Below are 15,277 nucleotides of genomic sequence, written 5' to 3'. Positions count from 1 at the left end.
ATGTCCTCATTCCAAACCTTATCTCAGACCATTTCAGACCATTTTTTTTCCAGACACAGCTCAAAAAAATCAGCATTAGAATAAGAATGGAATTTAACTGAAAAGAACTACAATTCCTTGAGAGGATCTTAAACTGTAATAAATCTCAGGAGCGTTTCCGGGATAACATTTGGGCACGTATTTAGGAATGTTACAGTAAGAATTTGGAAGTAAGAATGAATTCTGAAGCCTTCCCCCAGTTCAGTAAGGACAGGAAAGTATACAAACTGTACATTTCCTGGACAAAGCCTCATGAGTAGACTATAGAAAGACATTTGTGTGCATGCGAGTCATTTATTCACTAGCATCCCATCACAAGGAGAGTTTAATTTTTATGGGCTCATCAGTGGAGGTGTGAAGTCTGGTTCTTGCATGCCCATGGATATTTTTCAAGGGTCTAGACAAGCCGAGAGTCAGATAATTGAAATGTACACGCCCAGTTACATCTTTTCCTAAGAGTGTGGTAAACACTATTTATGGATATAGTGCCAGTAAAAACACTTGAACACTAGGAAGGAAACACATTGCCTAGCGATGGTTAAAACTTAAAGGTAATTAAAGAGCAGGTCAAAAGAAAAAGAGGAAGCCCTTGAGAACTTAAAACTAAGTTAAGTATCAAATATTTGCATTTAGATCAATTTTATTTGAAATCTTTACTGGCAGCCACAGTGTTAGTATCTGTCCTTTTTCTTCTTCTTTTGGCTTATTTAAAGCAATTTTGAAGGGAAAAAATGAAATAAAGATATTCTTCAAAATACACAGAGGAATTGACTGAACACTGGGAAACAGTCACAGCTGAGAATGGAGTGGTTATCATTAATTTACTTGAAGGACTCAGTGCTCATTCATTAGCCCCAAAATTACACTTTCAAGTATACCTTAATCATACTTAGCACAGTGCCTAATGTAACAAGAACTCAAAAAGCCTATTCATTGACTCATTTATTGAATATTGAGCATCTCCTTTGTATTAGGTACTGTGTTAAACTGTGAACGAGGCAGACAAGGTCCCTATCTTTGTGGACAAGGAACTTACATTGTAGTAAATATCTTTAGAATGAATAGAGAGACATTTCTTAGTAGAGTGAAAAAAGGGAGGTCTGCAAAGAGTATGCTGCCTATAGAACTCATATGAAAGGAGAAAGCAAAGAAGAATTATATATAGTCCTCAGAGCCCTCAAATATGATTATTTAAAAATTAGAGTAAAACAAATATGGAGGAGATTTGGGCTCTGGGTTTGTCATACAAATTACTGCTTTAAAAAACTTTTTCTCATTATTAGAGAAATGCAAATCAAAACCACAATGAGGTACCATTTCACACCAGTCAGAATGGCTGCGATCCAAAAATCTGCAAGCAATAAATGCTGGAGAGGGTGTGGAGAAAAGGGAACCCTCCTACACTGTTGGTGGGAATGCAAACTAGTACAGCCACTATGGAGAACAGTGTGGAGATTCCTTAAAAAATTGCAAATAGAACTACCTTATGACCCAGCAATCCCACTTCTGGGCATACACACCGAGGAAACCAGAATGGAAAGAGACACATGTACCCCAATGTTCATCGCAGCACTGTTTATAATAGCCAGGACATGGAAACAACCTAGATGTCCATCAGCAGATGAATGGATAAGAAAGCTGTGGTACATATACACAATGGAGTATTACTCAGCCATTAAAAAGAATTCATTTGAATCAGTTCTGATGAGATGGATGAAACTGGAGCCGATTATACAGAGTGAAGTAAGCCAGAAAGAAAAACACCAATACAGTATACTAACACATATATATGGAATTTAGGAAGATGGCAATGACGACCCTGTATGCAAGACAGGGAAAGAGACACAGATGTGTATAATGGACTTTTGGACTCAGAGGGAGAGGGAGAGGGTGGGATGATTTGGGAGAATGACATTCTAACATGTATACTATCATGTGAATTGAATCGCCAGTCAATGTCTGACGCAGGATGCAGCATGCTTGGGGCTGGTGCATGGGGATGACCCAGAAAGATGTTATGGGGAGGGAGGTGGGAGGGGGGTTCATGTTTGGGAATGCATGTAAGAATTAAAGATTTTAAAATTTAAAAAATAAAAAAATAAAATTTAAAAAAAAATAAAAATAAAAATAAAAAACTTTTTCTAAATCTAATATAGGCACAATGAATCTAAATGGTTTTCTTCTTTCCTTTTTTTTTTTTTTTCTAAATAAAATTTGAGCATCAAAACAGAAGGAAAGAAAGAAGCACGGGAAGGAGGAAAGGGCTTTCCAAAACTTGATTTGGGCCTCTTGAAAATGAAATTCTTCACTCAAAATATAGTAGTTATGGGACTTTCCTGGCGGTTCAGTGGTTAAGACTGTGGGCTTCCACTGCAGGGGGAGCAGGTTCGAACCCTGGTCAGGGAACTAAGATCCCACATACCATGGCAGAACCAAAAAAAATAAAAAAAAGGAGTGGTTATGGTGAAGATCCTTGAATAAACTACACATTAATTCATTCAATTAGTATGAATCGAGTACCTGCTATATGCCAGGTACTGTACTAGTCACCTGGAACATACTAGGGAAAGAAAGAGTCCTTATTCTCACAGAGCACATTTTTTAGTTTTGTTTTTGTTGTTGTTGTTGTTGTTGTTTTTTAAGACATTTTCCCCCTCTGACTTGCTTTTTCTGAAGAAATGCTGGAAGCTAGATCATGAGTACTCAGGGAGCAGATGGCAGTCTTCTGCCCATCTGGGATAGTTCTAAAGAGTAGACCCTTGTGTATCAATAGATAAGGTTTCTTCCAGTTCTAAGCTTTCTTGATCTATGATCTAATTGTAGACAGAAGATGTATGCTTCCAAAATGATGTTATAATTGTATTTTTTTTTATGAAAGGAAACAGAGGTATGGTCTATGAATTTGGGGGAAATTGGGTTCTTCGTATTTATTTTTAATTTGTAATTTTTATTTCCTTATTTAGTTTTAGCTTTCCTTGTAGCTCAGTTGGTAAAAGAATCTGCCTGCAATGCAAGAGACCCAGGTTCCATCCCTGGGTCAAGAATATCCCTCGAGAAGGAAATGGCATCCCACTCCAGTATTCTTGCCTGGAGAATCCCATGGACAGAGGAACCTGGCAGGCTACAGTCCATGGGGTGGCAAAGAGTGACACTCGGACACAACCGAGTGACTAAAGCACCACCATTTATTTATTTATTGGCCGTGCCAAGTCTTAGTCATGGTATGTAGGACCTTTAGTTGCACAATGTGAAGTCTTAGTTGCAGCATGTGAGATCTAGTTCTCCAACCAGGGATTGAACCCAGGCCCCCCTGCACTGGGAGCCTGGAATCCTAACCACTGGACCACCAGGGAAGTCCCCTTCTTGTCTCTTTAAATAATTCTGTTTAGACTCCTTTGGCTCTTCCTTCTCTGCTCACCTTCTAATGCTCAACCCTACCATTTTCAGTTTCACTTCATTTTCCTTCCTTTAATGACCAGGGCAAATTTCCCCAACTGGCTATACGTGACATCTCCAATTAAATCTTTCACTGTTAGGTCAAATTCTTTCTGTTCCAAAAGAATTCCTTTACCCATTTGTCATTCCTCCCCTTTCCCATTTCGATATTCCCATCAGCAATCTCCCAGTCTTCCACCTTGGAAATCTTGAAGTTCTATTTGCTTCTCTACCAAAATTATACTCCCATACCAAAGTATTTAGTTTTTCCTTATTTCAAAATACCTCCCAGTCTGTACCTTCTATTCTGTTCCAGGCAGCATGGTCTTCATTCCAACACATATCACCCCAAGTCTTGTCAGATCACTTCCAACATCCTCTAACTGGTGTCAGCCTCTTTGGATCTGTCACGCTGACAGATTCATCTCCCTAAACCTCAACTTCCCTCTCAAATCACGTGTCCCCTCATAGAAATCTTCAGTGGTTCCCTTTGCTAATGGGGTAAATCTTGAGCCTCAGCATCTGCAGAATCTTGTTTTACATCATCTGCTTGCAGCGTACCTAGCTAACTGCATCTCACTGTCCTGTCTGACACCAGTGTTCTGCTTGCTACCCCAGAATTTTCCCTGTCTTGTTTGCATTCCTCACCTCCAACCCTTCATGCTTCCAAAGATCAAGACTGTAGCATTCCTTTCTTTCATATCTCTTTCTGTATTAACGTATACTTAGAAAAGGAAGAAATAAACAACCAAGTAAAGAATGAATTGTGCCAGAATACAAGGTAACAGGGTAAAATTTCTGACTTTTGCTTCCTAGTTTGTATATAGAATTTTATATTGGTTTTATAAAAAAAGATCCAGTTAGTAAGGCCTAACACATGGAAGTTATTGTTTTAAAAGTTTATCAAGTTTCTTCTCCTTGTCTAATTGCTCACAAGTGCATTGTTCCTAAGTAGCTACAACTTGTGAGGATTTTCTGTGCTTTCAGGTTTTTCTTTCTTAAAATTATTTACTCAGCTATGCATTCAGTCCATGCCGTACCTTTCTCCAAAGATAATTTGTGAAAAGAAATATTTTATGCTTAATTCTTTAGTTAATTTAAGACTGTTTTCTGAAGACTTCATTTCATTACATGGTGCATCTTATTTTTATTGGGGTATAATTGCTTTACAATGTTGTGTTAGTTTCTATTGTGCAGCAAAGTGAATCAGCTGTACGTATACATATATCCCCTCTTCCTTGGATTTCCTTTCCATTTACGTCACCTTGGAGCAGTGAGTAGCGTTCCCTGTACTATAAGGTCTGTTCTCATTAGTTAGGATGATGCATTTTAAATTTCTGTCTCAGTCTCATACCTTTTCTTAAGTTTGAGTTATAGGGGTGGCAATTCATTTTTATCTCATTTTAAATTCTTAATAATATTGGGTATACATTGGAAACCACCACCATGGCCCTTCCTATAAGAAGAAGAAAGCACCCATCAGATCAGGTGCTTATAATGGATTCTGATGCTGTTCCCACATGGTCTCTAGGAAGCTACTAACACTATCACCAGAAGAAATGGCCTGTGGCATGCTCATTCTCCTTCGCCACCCACATGTTCCCTTGGGGATTTCTTTCTCAGCATGTGCAAAGATTTCTGCTCAGTGCCCATTTCCATATGGCCTCCCCATCCCTTCCTACACACCCCAAATTTCACATTCCTCTCTTCTTTGATTTCATTATGAAACGACCCATTCTGCCTTTAGAAAGAATTACATATTCCACGCATTCATTTGCGTGTTCTTCTACAGCTCTTGTCTACAATCTTAAGGTACCACATTCTTCAAGACCGGGAACTGACCTTGCACTGGGCCATAAAATATACTGATGGCTAAAAATTTCATAGATAGGTACACTAGGTTAGATCTGCTTTCAATAAATTAATGTAAAAGTAAATTAAAAAGCCTACTGCTTATTAAATATTTATACACTACTTTTTTTCCAGCCATAATCCCTGGAGTAGCAGTGAAGACCAACAGTTAGACTGAATGAGCTTGAATCCAGGACCTGCCAGTTTACTAACTACTTAAGCTTAGGCCAATCTTGTTCGGTTGATTTTTTTTTTTTTTTTATCCTCTCGTACTTCAGTTTCTACATCTGTGAACTGGGGAAACAATATTACTTCCTTCCATAGAGTTATTGGGAAGATTGCATGTTACTTCATTTTGTCATGCACAAAGTGATTAATAGTACTATCCATTTTTGAATTTTATGTGGTGCCTTGCACACTATAACCTATCCCTCTCCGTTTATTAAGCATAATAGCAACAATAACAGTAGCTACTAACATTTACTGAGCAATTATCATATGATGGAAACTGAGCTAAACACATGTATCATCTTATTTAATGCCCATTATAACTCCATGAGGTAGGACATATTGTCCCATTGTAATGATAAGGTAAGTTAAGATTCAAATAATTTACCCAGGGACTTAGAGCATGCAGTTAGTGTCAGTGAGCATTCTCATTTATTCTCCCATATCTCCCTCCCTTTCTCCTTCTCTCTTTCTCACACTAGTGCATGCATACACACACACACACACACACACACACACACACACTTACCCACTAATTTGATCGACTAGTCATTACACAAATATTTCTTACCACTTACTACATGCAGGATTCAGTGCATCCTGTGGGAGGGAGGGGAGGACAGAAGAAGTAAGCAGGGAATGGTTACGGTCCATCCATATAATGAAAGGAGTGGCTCTGATAGAAGTGCTCCAGGTATAAACCGTGGACTGCAGGAATGCTGAGGAAGCCAACATAGACCAGCCTTGAATGGGAGAAAAGGGGAATACAAGCACTCTAGAGGGAAGCCTCGGGGGTGTTAAGTTGGATGGAATGCCACAGGACAGGCAGGTAGAGTTTGACTGGGAGTGCAGGGTCATAAGAAAGTGAAAGTGTTATTTGCTCACTCCTGTCCAACTCTTTTCGACCCCCAACTCAAGGATCAAACCTGCATCTCCTGCATTGCAGTCACCATCTGAGCCACTTCCCCCGATGGCTCAGCAGGTAAAGAATCCAACCAGAATTGAAAGAGACACATGTACCCCAGTGTTCATCACAGCACTGTTTACAATAGCTAGGACATGGAAGCAACCTAGATGTCCGTCGGCAGATGAATGGATAAGAAAGCTGTGGTACATAACACAATGGAATATTACTCAGCTATTAAAAAGAACACATTTGAGTCAGTTCTAATGAGGTGGATGAAACTGGAGCCTATTATACAGAGTGAAGTAAGCCAGAAAGAAAAACACCAATACAGTATATTAACGCATATGTATGGAATTTATAAAGATGATAACAATGACCCTATACACAAGACAGCAAAAGAGACACAGATACAAAGAACAGACTTTTGGACTCTGTGGGAGAAGGCGAGGGTAGGATGATTTGAGAGAATAGCATTGAAACATGTCTATTACCGTATGTGAAACAGACCGCCAGTCCAAGTTTGATGCATGAGACAGGGCACTCAAAGCCAGTGCACTGGGACAACCCTGAGGGATGGAGTGGAGAGGGAGAGGGGAGAGGGGTTCGGGATGGGGGACACGTGTACACCCATGGCTGATTCATGTCAGGGTATGGCAAAACCCACCACAATATTGTAAAGCAATTAGCCTCCAATTAAAATAAATAAATTAATTTAATAAAATATAAAAAAACTGAATTCAATTTGTAAAGAGATTTAAATACAAAATTTACTCTAGAAAAAAATAAAAAAGAATCCACCTGCAGTGCAGGAGACGCAGGAGACATGGTTTAATCCCTGGGTCAGGAAGATCCCCCGGAGAAGGAAATGACAGCGCACTCCAGTATTGGCACCTGAAAAATCCCATGGACAGAGGAGCCTGGGGAGCTACAGTCAGTCCAAAGGGTCTCCAAGAGTCAAACACAGCTTACTTACTGAGCAGCAGCAGCAGGGTCATAAGGCTGAGAAAGTAGGTTTCAAATGTCCCTCGTGTGTTTGTGTGCATCACAATGAAGCAAACTCTTCATTTTGGGGAACTCTGCTTGGTTTTCACAATATTTGGTCCCAGCAAAGATGGACAAGGCTAAGGAGAACGTGCAACAAGAAGACTGTGCTGGATCTGGGCTAGTTACTTGACTGATATGGGAAGGTCAGAGTCAACTTTAGACCAGACTACCTGAGGCACTTTTCTGTTGAATTTGAGATGTGTTTTACAGGCATGAACCTGCCTGGTCTCTGATGGCTCTGGGCAAGCACTGACTAACCTCTGGTTTAGCATAGCCTGCTCAGAACCAAATCAGGATCTGAAATTATAAAGCAAGGATGCCTGGGGCCACCATTAATATAAAATTGGCAAAATGCCAATGGACAATTTTGTCCATAAAATTCTTTCCCTTTCTTCTGTCACTAAGCTGACAGACTACTGTGTCAATATAGTATAGAAAAATATAATAGGAAAAAAGCAGTGGCAATTTTTAATCCATGCCAGTTAAAGTTATAGTTCCCAGCAATTTCCAAATTCAATAAAATCTAAATTTTTTTTATTCTCACCATCGACCCTAAAACCTTGCCTCTTATTTCTTAAAGTATCAAGCCACTCTTAGTTACTTATTAATTATCAGTGATTAAATATCATTCAGTAGCCATTAATTATCAGTCAGTTTGATTCTTTAAAAATGGTGATGACAAGAGGCTGAGACAAAATATTTATCATTTCTGAGTTCCTTCAGTCACCTAGTTTAATGGCGAATGGTGACCTCCCTACCAAATCTTTTTGGGAAAAATTTAAGAGCTTGCAATTTTGATGGTACTAACTGGAACAGTAGTTCACTCATGGCTGCCAATGAGTAGAGTGTTTTTTAAAAGTCTCATTTTAACATTGTCAAGAGAGCAAATCTTTCTCATTTGGGCTCAGTTTGATAAAAATCAGTCTTGGAGAGCGCATAAGGTAAGCGGATATTAAAACGGTTATAAATCATTGCTTTAGTGTTCCGACCTTAGAAGTTCAAAAGATCATACCAACAAGGGTGCATTGTTTTAACTGAGCCTCGTTATATCTGATGAGAGGACATAATTTCTCTCCTCTTCCTCTCAGGTGGCCGTTGAGGACCGCATCAGGCAGCTGCACGAAGCCCACAGGGACTTTGGCCCAGCGTCCCAGCACTTCCTTTCCAGTAAGTCATTGACCACTTTCATCTCTTAGCTTCCTCACTGCATCTTGGTAGCTCTTTAGAGTTGAATTATGACAGTCTCTGCCAAATGCACTAGAGGCACAAATCATCCTGAAATATGACTTAGTGGGTGGATTCAGAAGGTTAGGATGAGGAGGACCCATTAGATCATTTTGTCCATTCTTCAGCTAATGCACAATTATTTCCTACAGTGTATTCTCAAGTGCTAAATTGAGTAATATTTTTGAATCTTTACTCATGGCAGTTCACTTCATAAAGCTGATACTTATAATATCATATAATTATATGACAATTCAATAAATATTACTGTGAATCTATGATTCTTTATATAATTGATTAAATACTCCCTGCCTGTAAGTTGGAACTTCAGCCCATTCTGTTTCCTTTCCCTGACTATTCTTATCTGTCTTTTATCCTTGACCTCTCCTCATTCTTTTTATTTTTGTTTTACTATTTTATTAATTATATTTTATAATTAATTATAGTATTCATGTATTATTAATAAATGTTATATTTTATAAGTAAATATATTGCTATAATTAATAAACAGAAGGAATAGCCTTGGTTAACTGCAAGCATAATATTGGAACATACTATAAATATAACAATGCATATATCAATCCCAAACTTCCTATCTATCCTTCTCCCCCACCCCTCCCCTCTGGTAACCATAAATTCATTTTCAAAGTCTGTGAGTCAATTTCTGTTTTGTAAATAAGCTCATTTGTATCATACTTTTATATTCCACATATAAATGATACCATGTGATATTCATCTTTCTCTGTCTGACTTACTTCACCTAGTATGATAATCTCCAGGTCCATCCATGTTCCTGCAAATGGCATTATTTCATTCTTTGGCTGAGGAGCATTCCATTGAATATGTACACCATATCTTCTTTATCCATTCCTCTGTCAATGGTCATTTAGGTTGCTTCCATGTGTTGGCTACTGTAAATAGTGCTACAGTGAACATTGGGGCACATGTATCTTATTGAATTATGTATTTTTCCAAATATATGCCCAGCAGTGGGATTGCTGGATTATATGATAGCTTTGTTGTAAGTTTTTTAAGGAACCTCCATACTGTTCTCCATAGTGATTGTATCAGTTGTCATTCCCACCAACACTATAAGAGGGTCCTCTTTTCTCCACACCCTCTATAAGATTTATTGTTTGTAGACTTTAATGATGGCCATTCTGACTGGTGTGAGGTGATGCCTCATTGTAGTTTTGATTTGCATTTCTCTAATAATTAGCAGCATTGAGTATCTTTTCATTTGCCTCTTGTGTGTCTTTGGAGAAATGTCTATTTAGATCTTCTGCCCATTTTTTTTTAAATTGGGTTGTTCATTTTTTAAATATTGAGCCACATAAGCTGTTTGTAAATATTGAAGATCAATCCTTTGTTGGTCACGTTGTTTTCAAATATTTTCTCCCATTCTGTGGGTTGTCTTTTCATTTTGTTTATGGTTTTGTTAGCTGTGCAAACAAAAATTAAGCTTTTGAGTTTAATTAGATCCTATTTGTTTTTGGTTTTATTTCCATTATTCTAGGAGATGGATTGAAAATTTTATGTGAAAGAATGTTCTGCCTGTGTGTACCTCTAAGAGTTTCAGAGTATCCAGTCTTACATTTAGATCTTTAATCCATGTTGAGTTTATTTCTGTTTAGTGGAGTTGAACCATCATTTAAGGCAATTACTTTATGCCTGACAATATTATGAGTATGACCCAATCTAACTCTTATGGCAACTTGTAAAGTCGGTACTATAATTATTATACCCATTTTTAAGATGAGTAAATTGAGACACAGTCACAGAGGGTGTAGATGACAAAGCCAGGACTCAAACCCAAGAAGTCAGCTCCAGAGTCTGTTTTTAACCACCACAATAGACTGTCTTTTAGTAAATTGATAGATTTTAACAGAGAAGAAGCAATTCTATATGTTCTCCTTTCATGCTTCTGCCTTCCTCTTTTTTTTTTGCCATTTTCTAGTCCTTTCCTTTCTTCTCCATTTTCCACAGGTTAATAGAAAGTTCCATGCTCACAAACATTTTAAAGTATTTGGCTTAATGCTTTCATGTGTGTCTCCAATTGGCCATTTTATTTAGAACAAAAATTCCTGGAAAGTAGTGTTCCTCTCTTTTCATTATACATTGATGGTATATGAAACAAGAAGTTGTCTTATTTTCTTGACTGGGTCTGACCTTTTTATCAACATGCACTCATTATTTGGACAGTATCACAAATACTTAGAAACTATCAAAAAAAGAAAGGCAAATTAAAGCAGTATACATAATTGAGTGGGATTATGGCTTTTGAGAATGGCTCCAGAACAATTTTAAATCCTGCACATTTTATCTTCTATGTTTCCCCCAATTTCTGGTCTGCTTAAATTGCCTTGGTGGCAGAGCCATTCTATTCGATTTAATTGAGATGAAATGCAATAACATGTAAGTGATTCATAAACCATAAATAAAAATATTACTATTATGCATATTAATTGTTCCTCAGATGTTATATATATATATATATATATATATATATATATATATATTCATTCACTATTCTCTCTGCCTGCCCTACTTGAATTCCTATGTCTTCCCCCGTTAAAGCCTAATATCAGAAAATGATATGTTATACTCATTTAACCCAGGTGACAGGTAAAGTTTAATGTGTACTATTTCTGGGTTATTTGCATTTTAATAAGGTGAAAAGCAATAAGCCTGAGGAATGACTCTGGGGGTGAAACGTCAGCCATAATCTCTGAGCTATAAGGGGAGAACTTCAAGGGGCCAGGAGGAACATCTCCATACCTCTCAACCCATATCACACGGTGCCCACATCCAGAAAGGTCAGACCTGTATACATGGACACTCAGAAATCCACTGATTGACCTGCTTATATGGAGCCAGCCCCAGAGGTCACCAATCTCTTAAGTATTTGTGTAGAGTATCAATATATGCTTAGAAGCTTTGCTTATGGGCATCACAAAATACCAATTTGGCCGAAGGGATATTTGAGAAATAGGATATCTTGAGACTAAAGATAAAAGATTATTTCCTTCTGTTGTCTCTTTCTTAAATTACAGAGGTAATATAGGCCCCTCAAGGAGATTTTGGAAAGCAGAGAGCACAAACAGGAAAGAAAAATTATCTGTAATCCAACCACTTAGAGATAACCACTATAAAAAATGTGGTTTATACACATTCTGTCTATCTCTCAGGGGTGTGTATCTACTCAGATTTTCTCTCTCTCCCTTTTTTTAAACCAAACAGGGATAAAAATATTTTACATGTTTATGACCTGCTTTTTCCCCTTAGAACTATAATAAAAATATTTTTGTATATTTAAATATTCTCTGCAGAGTGCATTTTTTAAATGATGGCATAGTATTCCCTTCTGTGGCTGTCCCACATTTACCACAATTCTAAATCACTCAGTCACTTAAGGTTATTTCAAAATTCTCAGTTCTTTATCAAAGATTGTATGTCATATCTAATATTCTTCACACACCTTTATAAATACCTCAGATTCTTTCCATAAGGTAAATGCCCCCAAAATGGAACATGCTGTGTTAAAGGATGTTTACATTTGCAAGGCTTTTGTTATGTGTTGCCAAACTGATCTGTAGAAAGTGGCACTAGAAATTGGGTGCGCCATCAAAACCGTATGTGAGTCAGGGCCTCTCTGAAGTCACTTATTTGCTGTTATTTTTATGTTCTATAAAAAGAAAAAGTTCCCCCTCCCCAAAAGTAAAAATATGTTTGAAAAATACAACTAAGCTCATATTAAATGAGTTTGAGTTGATAGGTGTCTAATAATTTGCTTGCAGGTTACCAGGAATAATAATAGAGTGATTTCTGAAGCTTCGCAGTTAAAAGAAAGGAGAAATAAGGACGAACCATTAACCGCACCCTCCCCAACACACAGTCACTTCTCTGTCTTCTTCTCTCTCTGTGTCTCTGTCAGACACACACACACACACACACACACACACACACACACACACACGCACACCTTTGAAAATTACATTACCAGCTATCTTTGTTTTCTTCTTTTATTAGTAGGAAGAGGCAGCCTTTTACTTAAGTATTCACTGTTTCTTCTTGGTGGCCCAGTCTCTACTTGTTAAAGAGGCTGTTTCTTTTATCTTAGATCTGAGAGAAAATGAGAAGAGGAAACATTGTAAAATATCACCTTTATCCATTGATAGACGCAGTGGTGCCCCATTCCAGTACTCTTGCCTGGAAAATCCCATGGATGGAGGAGCCTGGTGGGCTGCAGTCCATGGGGTCACTGAGAGTCGGACACGACTTCACTTTCACTTTCACTTTCATGCATTGGAGGAGGAAATGGCAACCCACTCCAGTGTTCTTGCCTGGAGAATCCCAGGGACAGGGGAGCCTGGTGGGCTGCCGTCTCTGGGGTCGCACAGAGTCGGACACGACTGAAGTGACATAGCAGCAGCAGCAGCAGCTTGCCTTTAATTTGAGCTTTAATATTCTACTACTTCTGACTGACTTCTGCAACGTAAACCAAGAAGAAGGAGAAATTCTAGTAGTGTGATTTTAAAATATATTTATCCTTAAAATTTTATATATTTTAAAAATATATTCATATGTCAGTGATCAAAAATGTATCAGTACTATTGTATTCACTAGCCTAGGAGTCTGCAAATAGTCCACTTTTGTAATTTTCAAGAATTTAAGAACTCTTTTTTTTTAAAAGAATTCAAGATTTTTTTCTGGATATTTCTCAATTTTCTGGACTTCTCTTCTAAATTTAACTTTTCTCATCAAGAAGTATAATTCTATATGAGAAAGTAAAAAATCTTTCTGTAATAGTAGAAAGAATTTATATTTGTTATTAATATTTTACAAGTTCTAGAATTCCCTGCAGGGCCATTTCCCAAGCCAAGTTCCTCAGAACATTAATGTTCTTTGTGATGTTAATAACTCTCCCTTGAAAAAATAGTTCTCGGGTCAATAAGATTGGAAAAACACTAGGTTATAAAGATAAGCAAACTTCTTTCCTGTGGGAATTCTTGTAGCTCTTAATATACATCAAAACTCTAAGAGGAGCATAGAGTCGGTGACTCTCCTGTCCTACTTCTTTCTGTGACCACCAAAGCCTTTTTCAGACACACCAATTAATTTCTCACTAAACATGCTGTGGAATAGACTATGAGAATTTTTGCCCTAAAGTGATATTTGCCAAATAGTTTGATAATGAGAACTTTCTGCTGAAGGTAGTAAGAACATGATCCAATTAAAAAGAAAATGACTGTTTGTAAGGCCAATGGGTCAACTCTCTCTTTCCTGGGGTTTCCAGCCCTCATCCCCACCCCAGGAGGCCCCCTGTGGAATTTCCTAACTGGAGAGAAGCTTAGAGAGTGTCTATATGACTTGTTTTCAAGGTACTTATTAGTGAATCCTGAAATCAGTTTAATGACTTGCAACCAGCAATTTTTTAATGGAATGAAATGGAACAGATTAGAAAATATCAGAGTACATTACATAAGCAAGGCTAAGTATCTGGTTTCAGTTAAAAGATGTGTGTGTGTGTGTGTGTGTGTGTGTGAGTGTGTCTGTCTGTCTGTGTACTACATCACAGCATAAAATATATTCCTTTTATGCATTCCAGTCAAAAATGTTTGACGGGTACTGAAGTATTCCCAGCCCTACCCTTACTTTACAGATGACAAAATAGGGGCAGAGAGACCAAATGACATAATCAAGGTCACATAGATGGTTATAATAAATCTGGGACTGGAACCCAGTTTCAGAACTTCAGTGCCATGCCTTGTGTTGCCTTACCCATTAAGAACTAATACACAGGCCAGTGACTGTCTAGTTTGATACTACCATTGATTTTTCTCTCTTGTATTTCTGTTCGTCTGCGCCATAGTAAGTTGATTTATATAGCCTGAATTTTTCTCTCAGTGCCCCTGAACCAAGTGTCATTTCACCAATGATATGAGATATTGGTTAAGAGTATAGACTCTGAAACTAGGTTAACTGGGTTCAACTATTGATTCAGATATTTAATCTCTTTATCTCTCATCTGTAAAATGGGAATAATAATATATTTCATCAAATTTAAGACATATCCCCCATGTCTTAACAGCTCTGAAATCAAAATATACCTTATGTCTAATGTCTAAAATTAAAAATTATTGTATTTATTTACTTTTGGCCATGCTAGGTCTTCACTGCTGCATGAGCTTTCTCTAGTTGTGGCAAGTGGGGGCTACTCTTTAGTTGCGGTGCATAGGGTTCTGATTGCGGTGGCTTCTCTTGTTGCAGAGCAAGTGCTTTAAGGTATGTGGGCTTTAGTAGTGGCATGTGGGCTCAGTAGTTACAGCTCCCGGGCTCTGGAGCACAAGCTCAGTAGTTGTAGCACGTGGGCTTAGCTGCTTCAATCTGGGATATACCCAGATCAGGGACCGAACCTGTGTCCCCTACGTTGGCAGGTGGATTCTTTACCACTGAGTCAACAGGGAAGCCCTTTAATAGGGTTTTGAATTCAACAAAATATGGTAATACTATCTCTGAGTGTTATAGTGAAGATCAAAGAGTTAACAT

At 37.9% G+C, this 15,277-nt stretch overlaps 1 protein-coding gene across 7 annotated transcripts in view; it reads left to right on the top strand.

Annotated features, from left to right (window-relative positions):
* DMD (dystrophin) overlaps window positions 1-15,277 on the top strand; it is a 2,687,035-nt gene that overhangs the window by 2,429,158 nt on the left and 242,600 nt on the right. For all 7 annotated transcript variants that reach the window (XM_070291485.1, XM_070291489.1, XM_070291490.1 and 4 more), the window contains exon 61: window positions 8,593-8,671. In XM_070291485.1, the coding sequence (XP_070147586.1) occupies window positions 8,593-8,671 (79 nt within the window). The remainder of the gene's footprint in view (window positions 1-8,592; window positions 8,672-15,277) is intronic.

This window comes from Ovis canadensis, chromosome X (genome assembly GCF_042477335.2).
Source record: "Ovis canadensis isolate MfBH-ARS-UI-01 breed Bighorn chromosome X, ARS-UI_OviCan_v2, whole genome shotgun sequence".
Lineage (NCBI taxonomy): Eukaryota > Metazoa > Chordata > Mammalia > Artiodactyla > Bovidae > Ovis > Ovis canadensis.
Note: the sequence above shows the minus strand (reverse complement) of the source record. Positions and strands in the feature narration are given on the sequence as shown.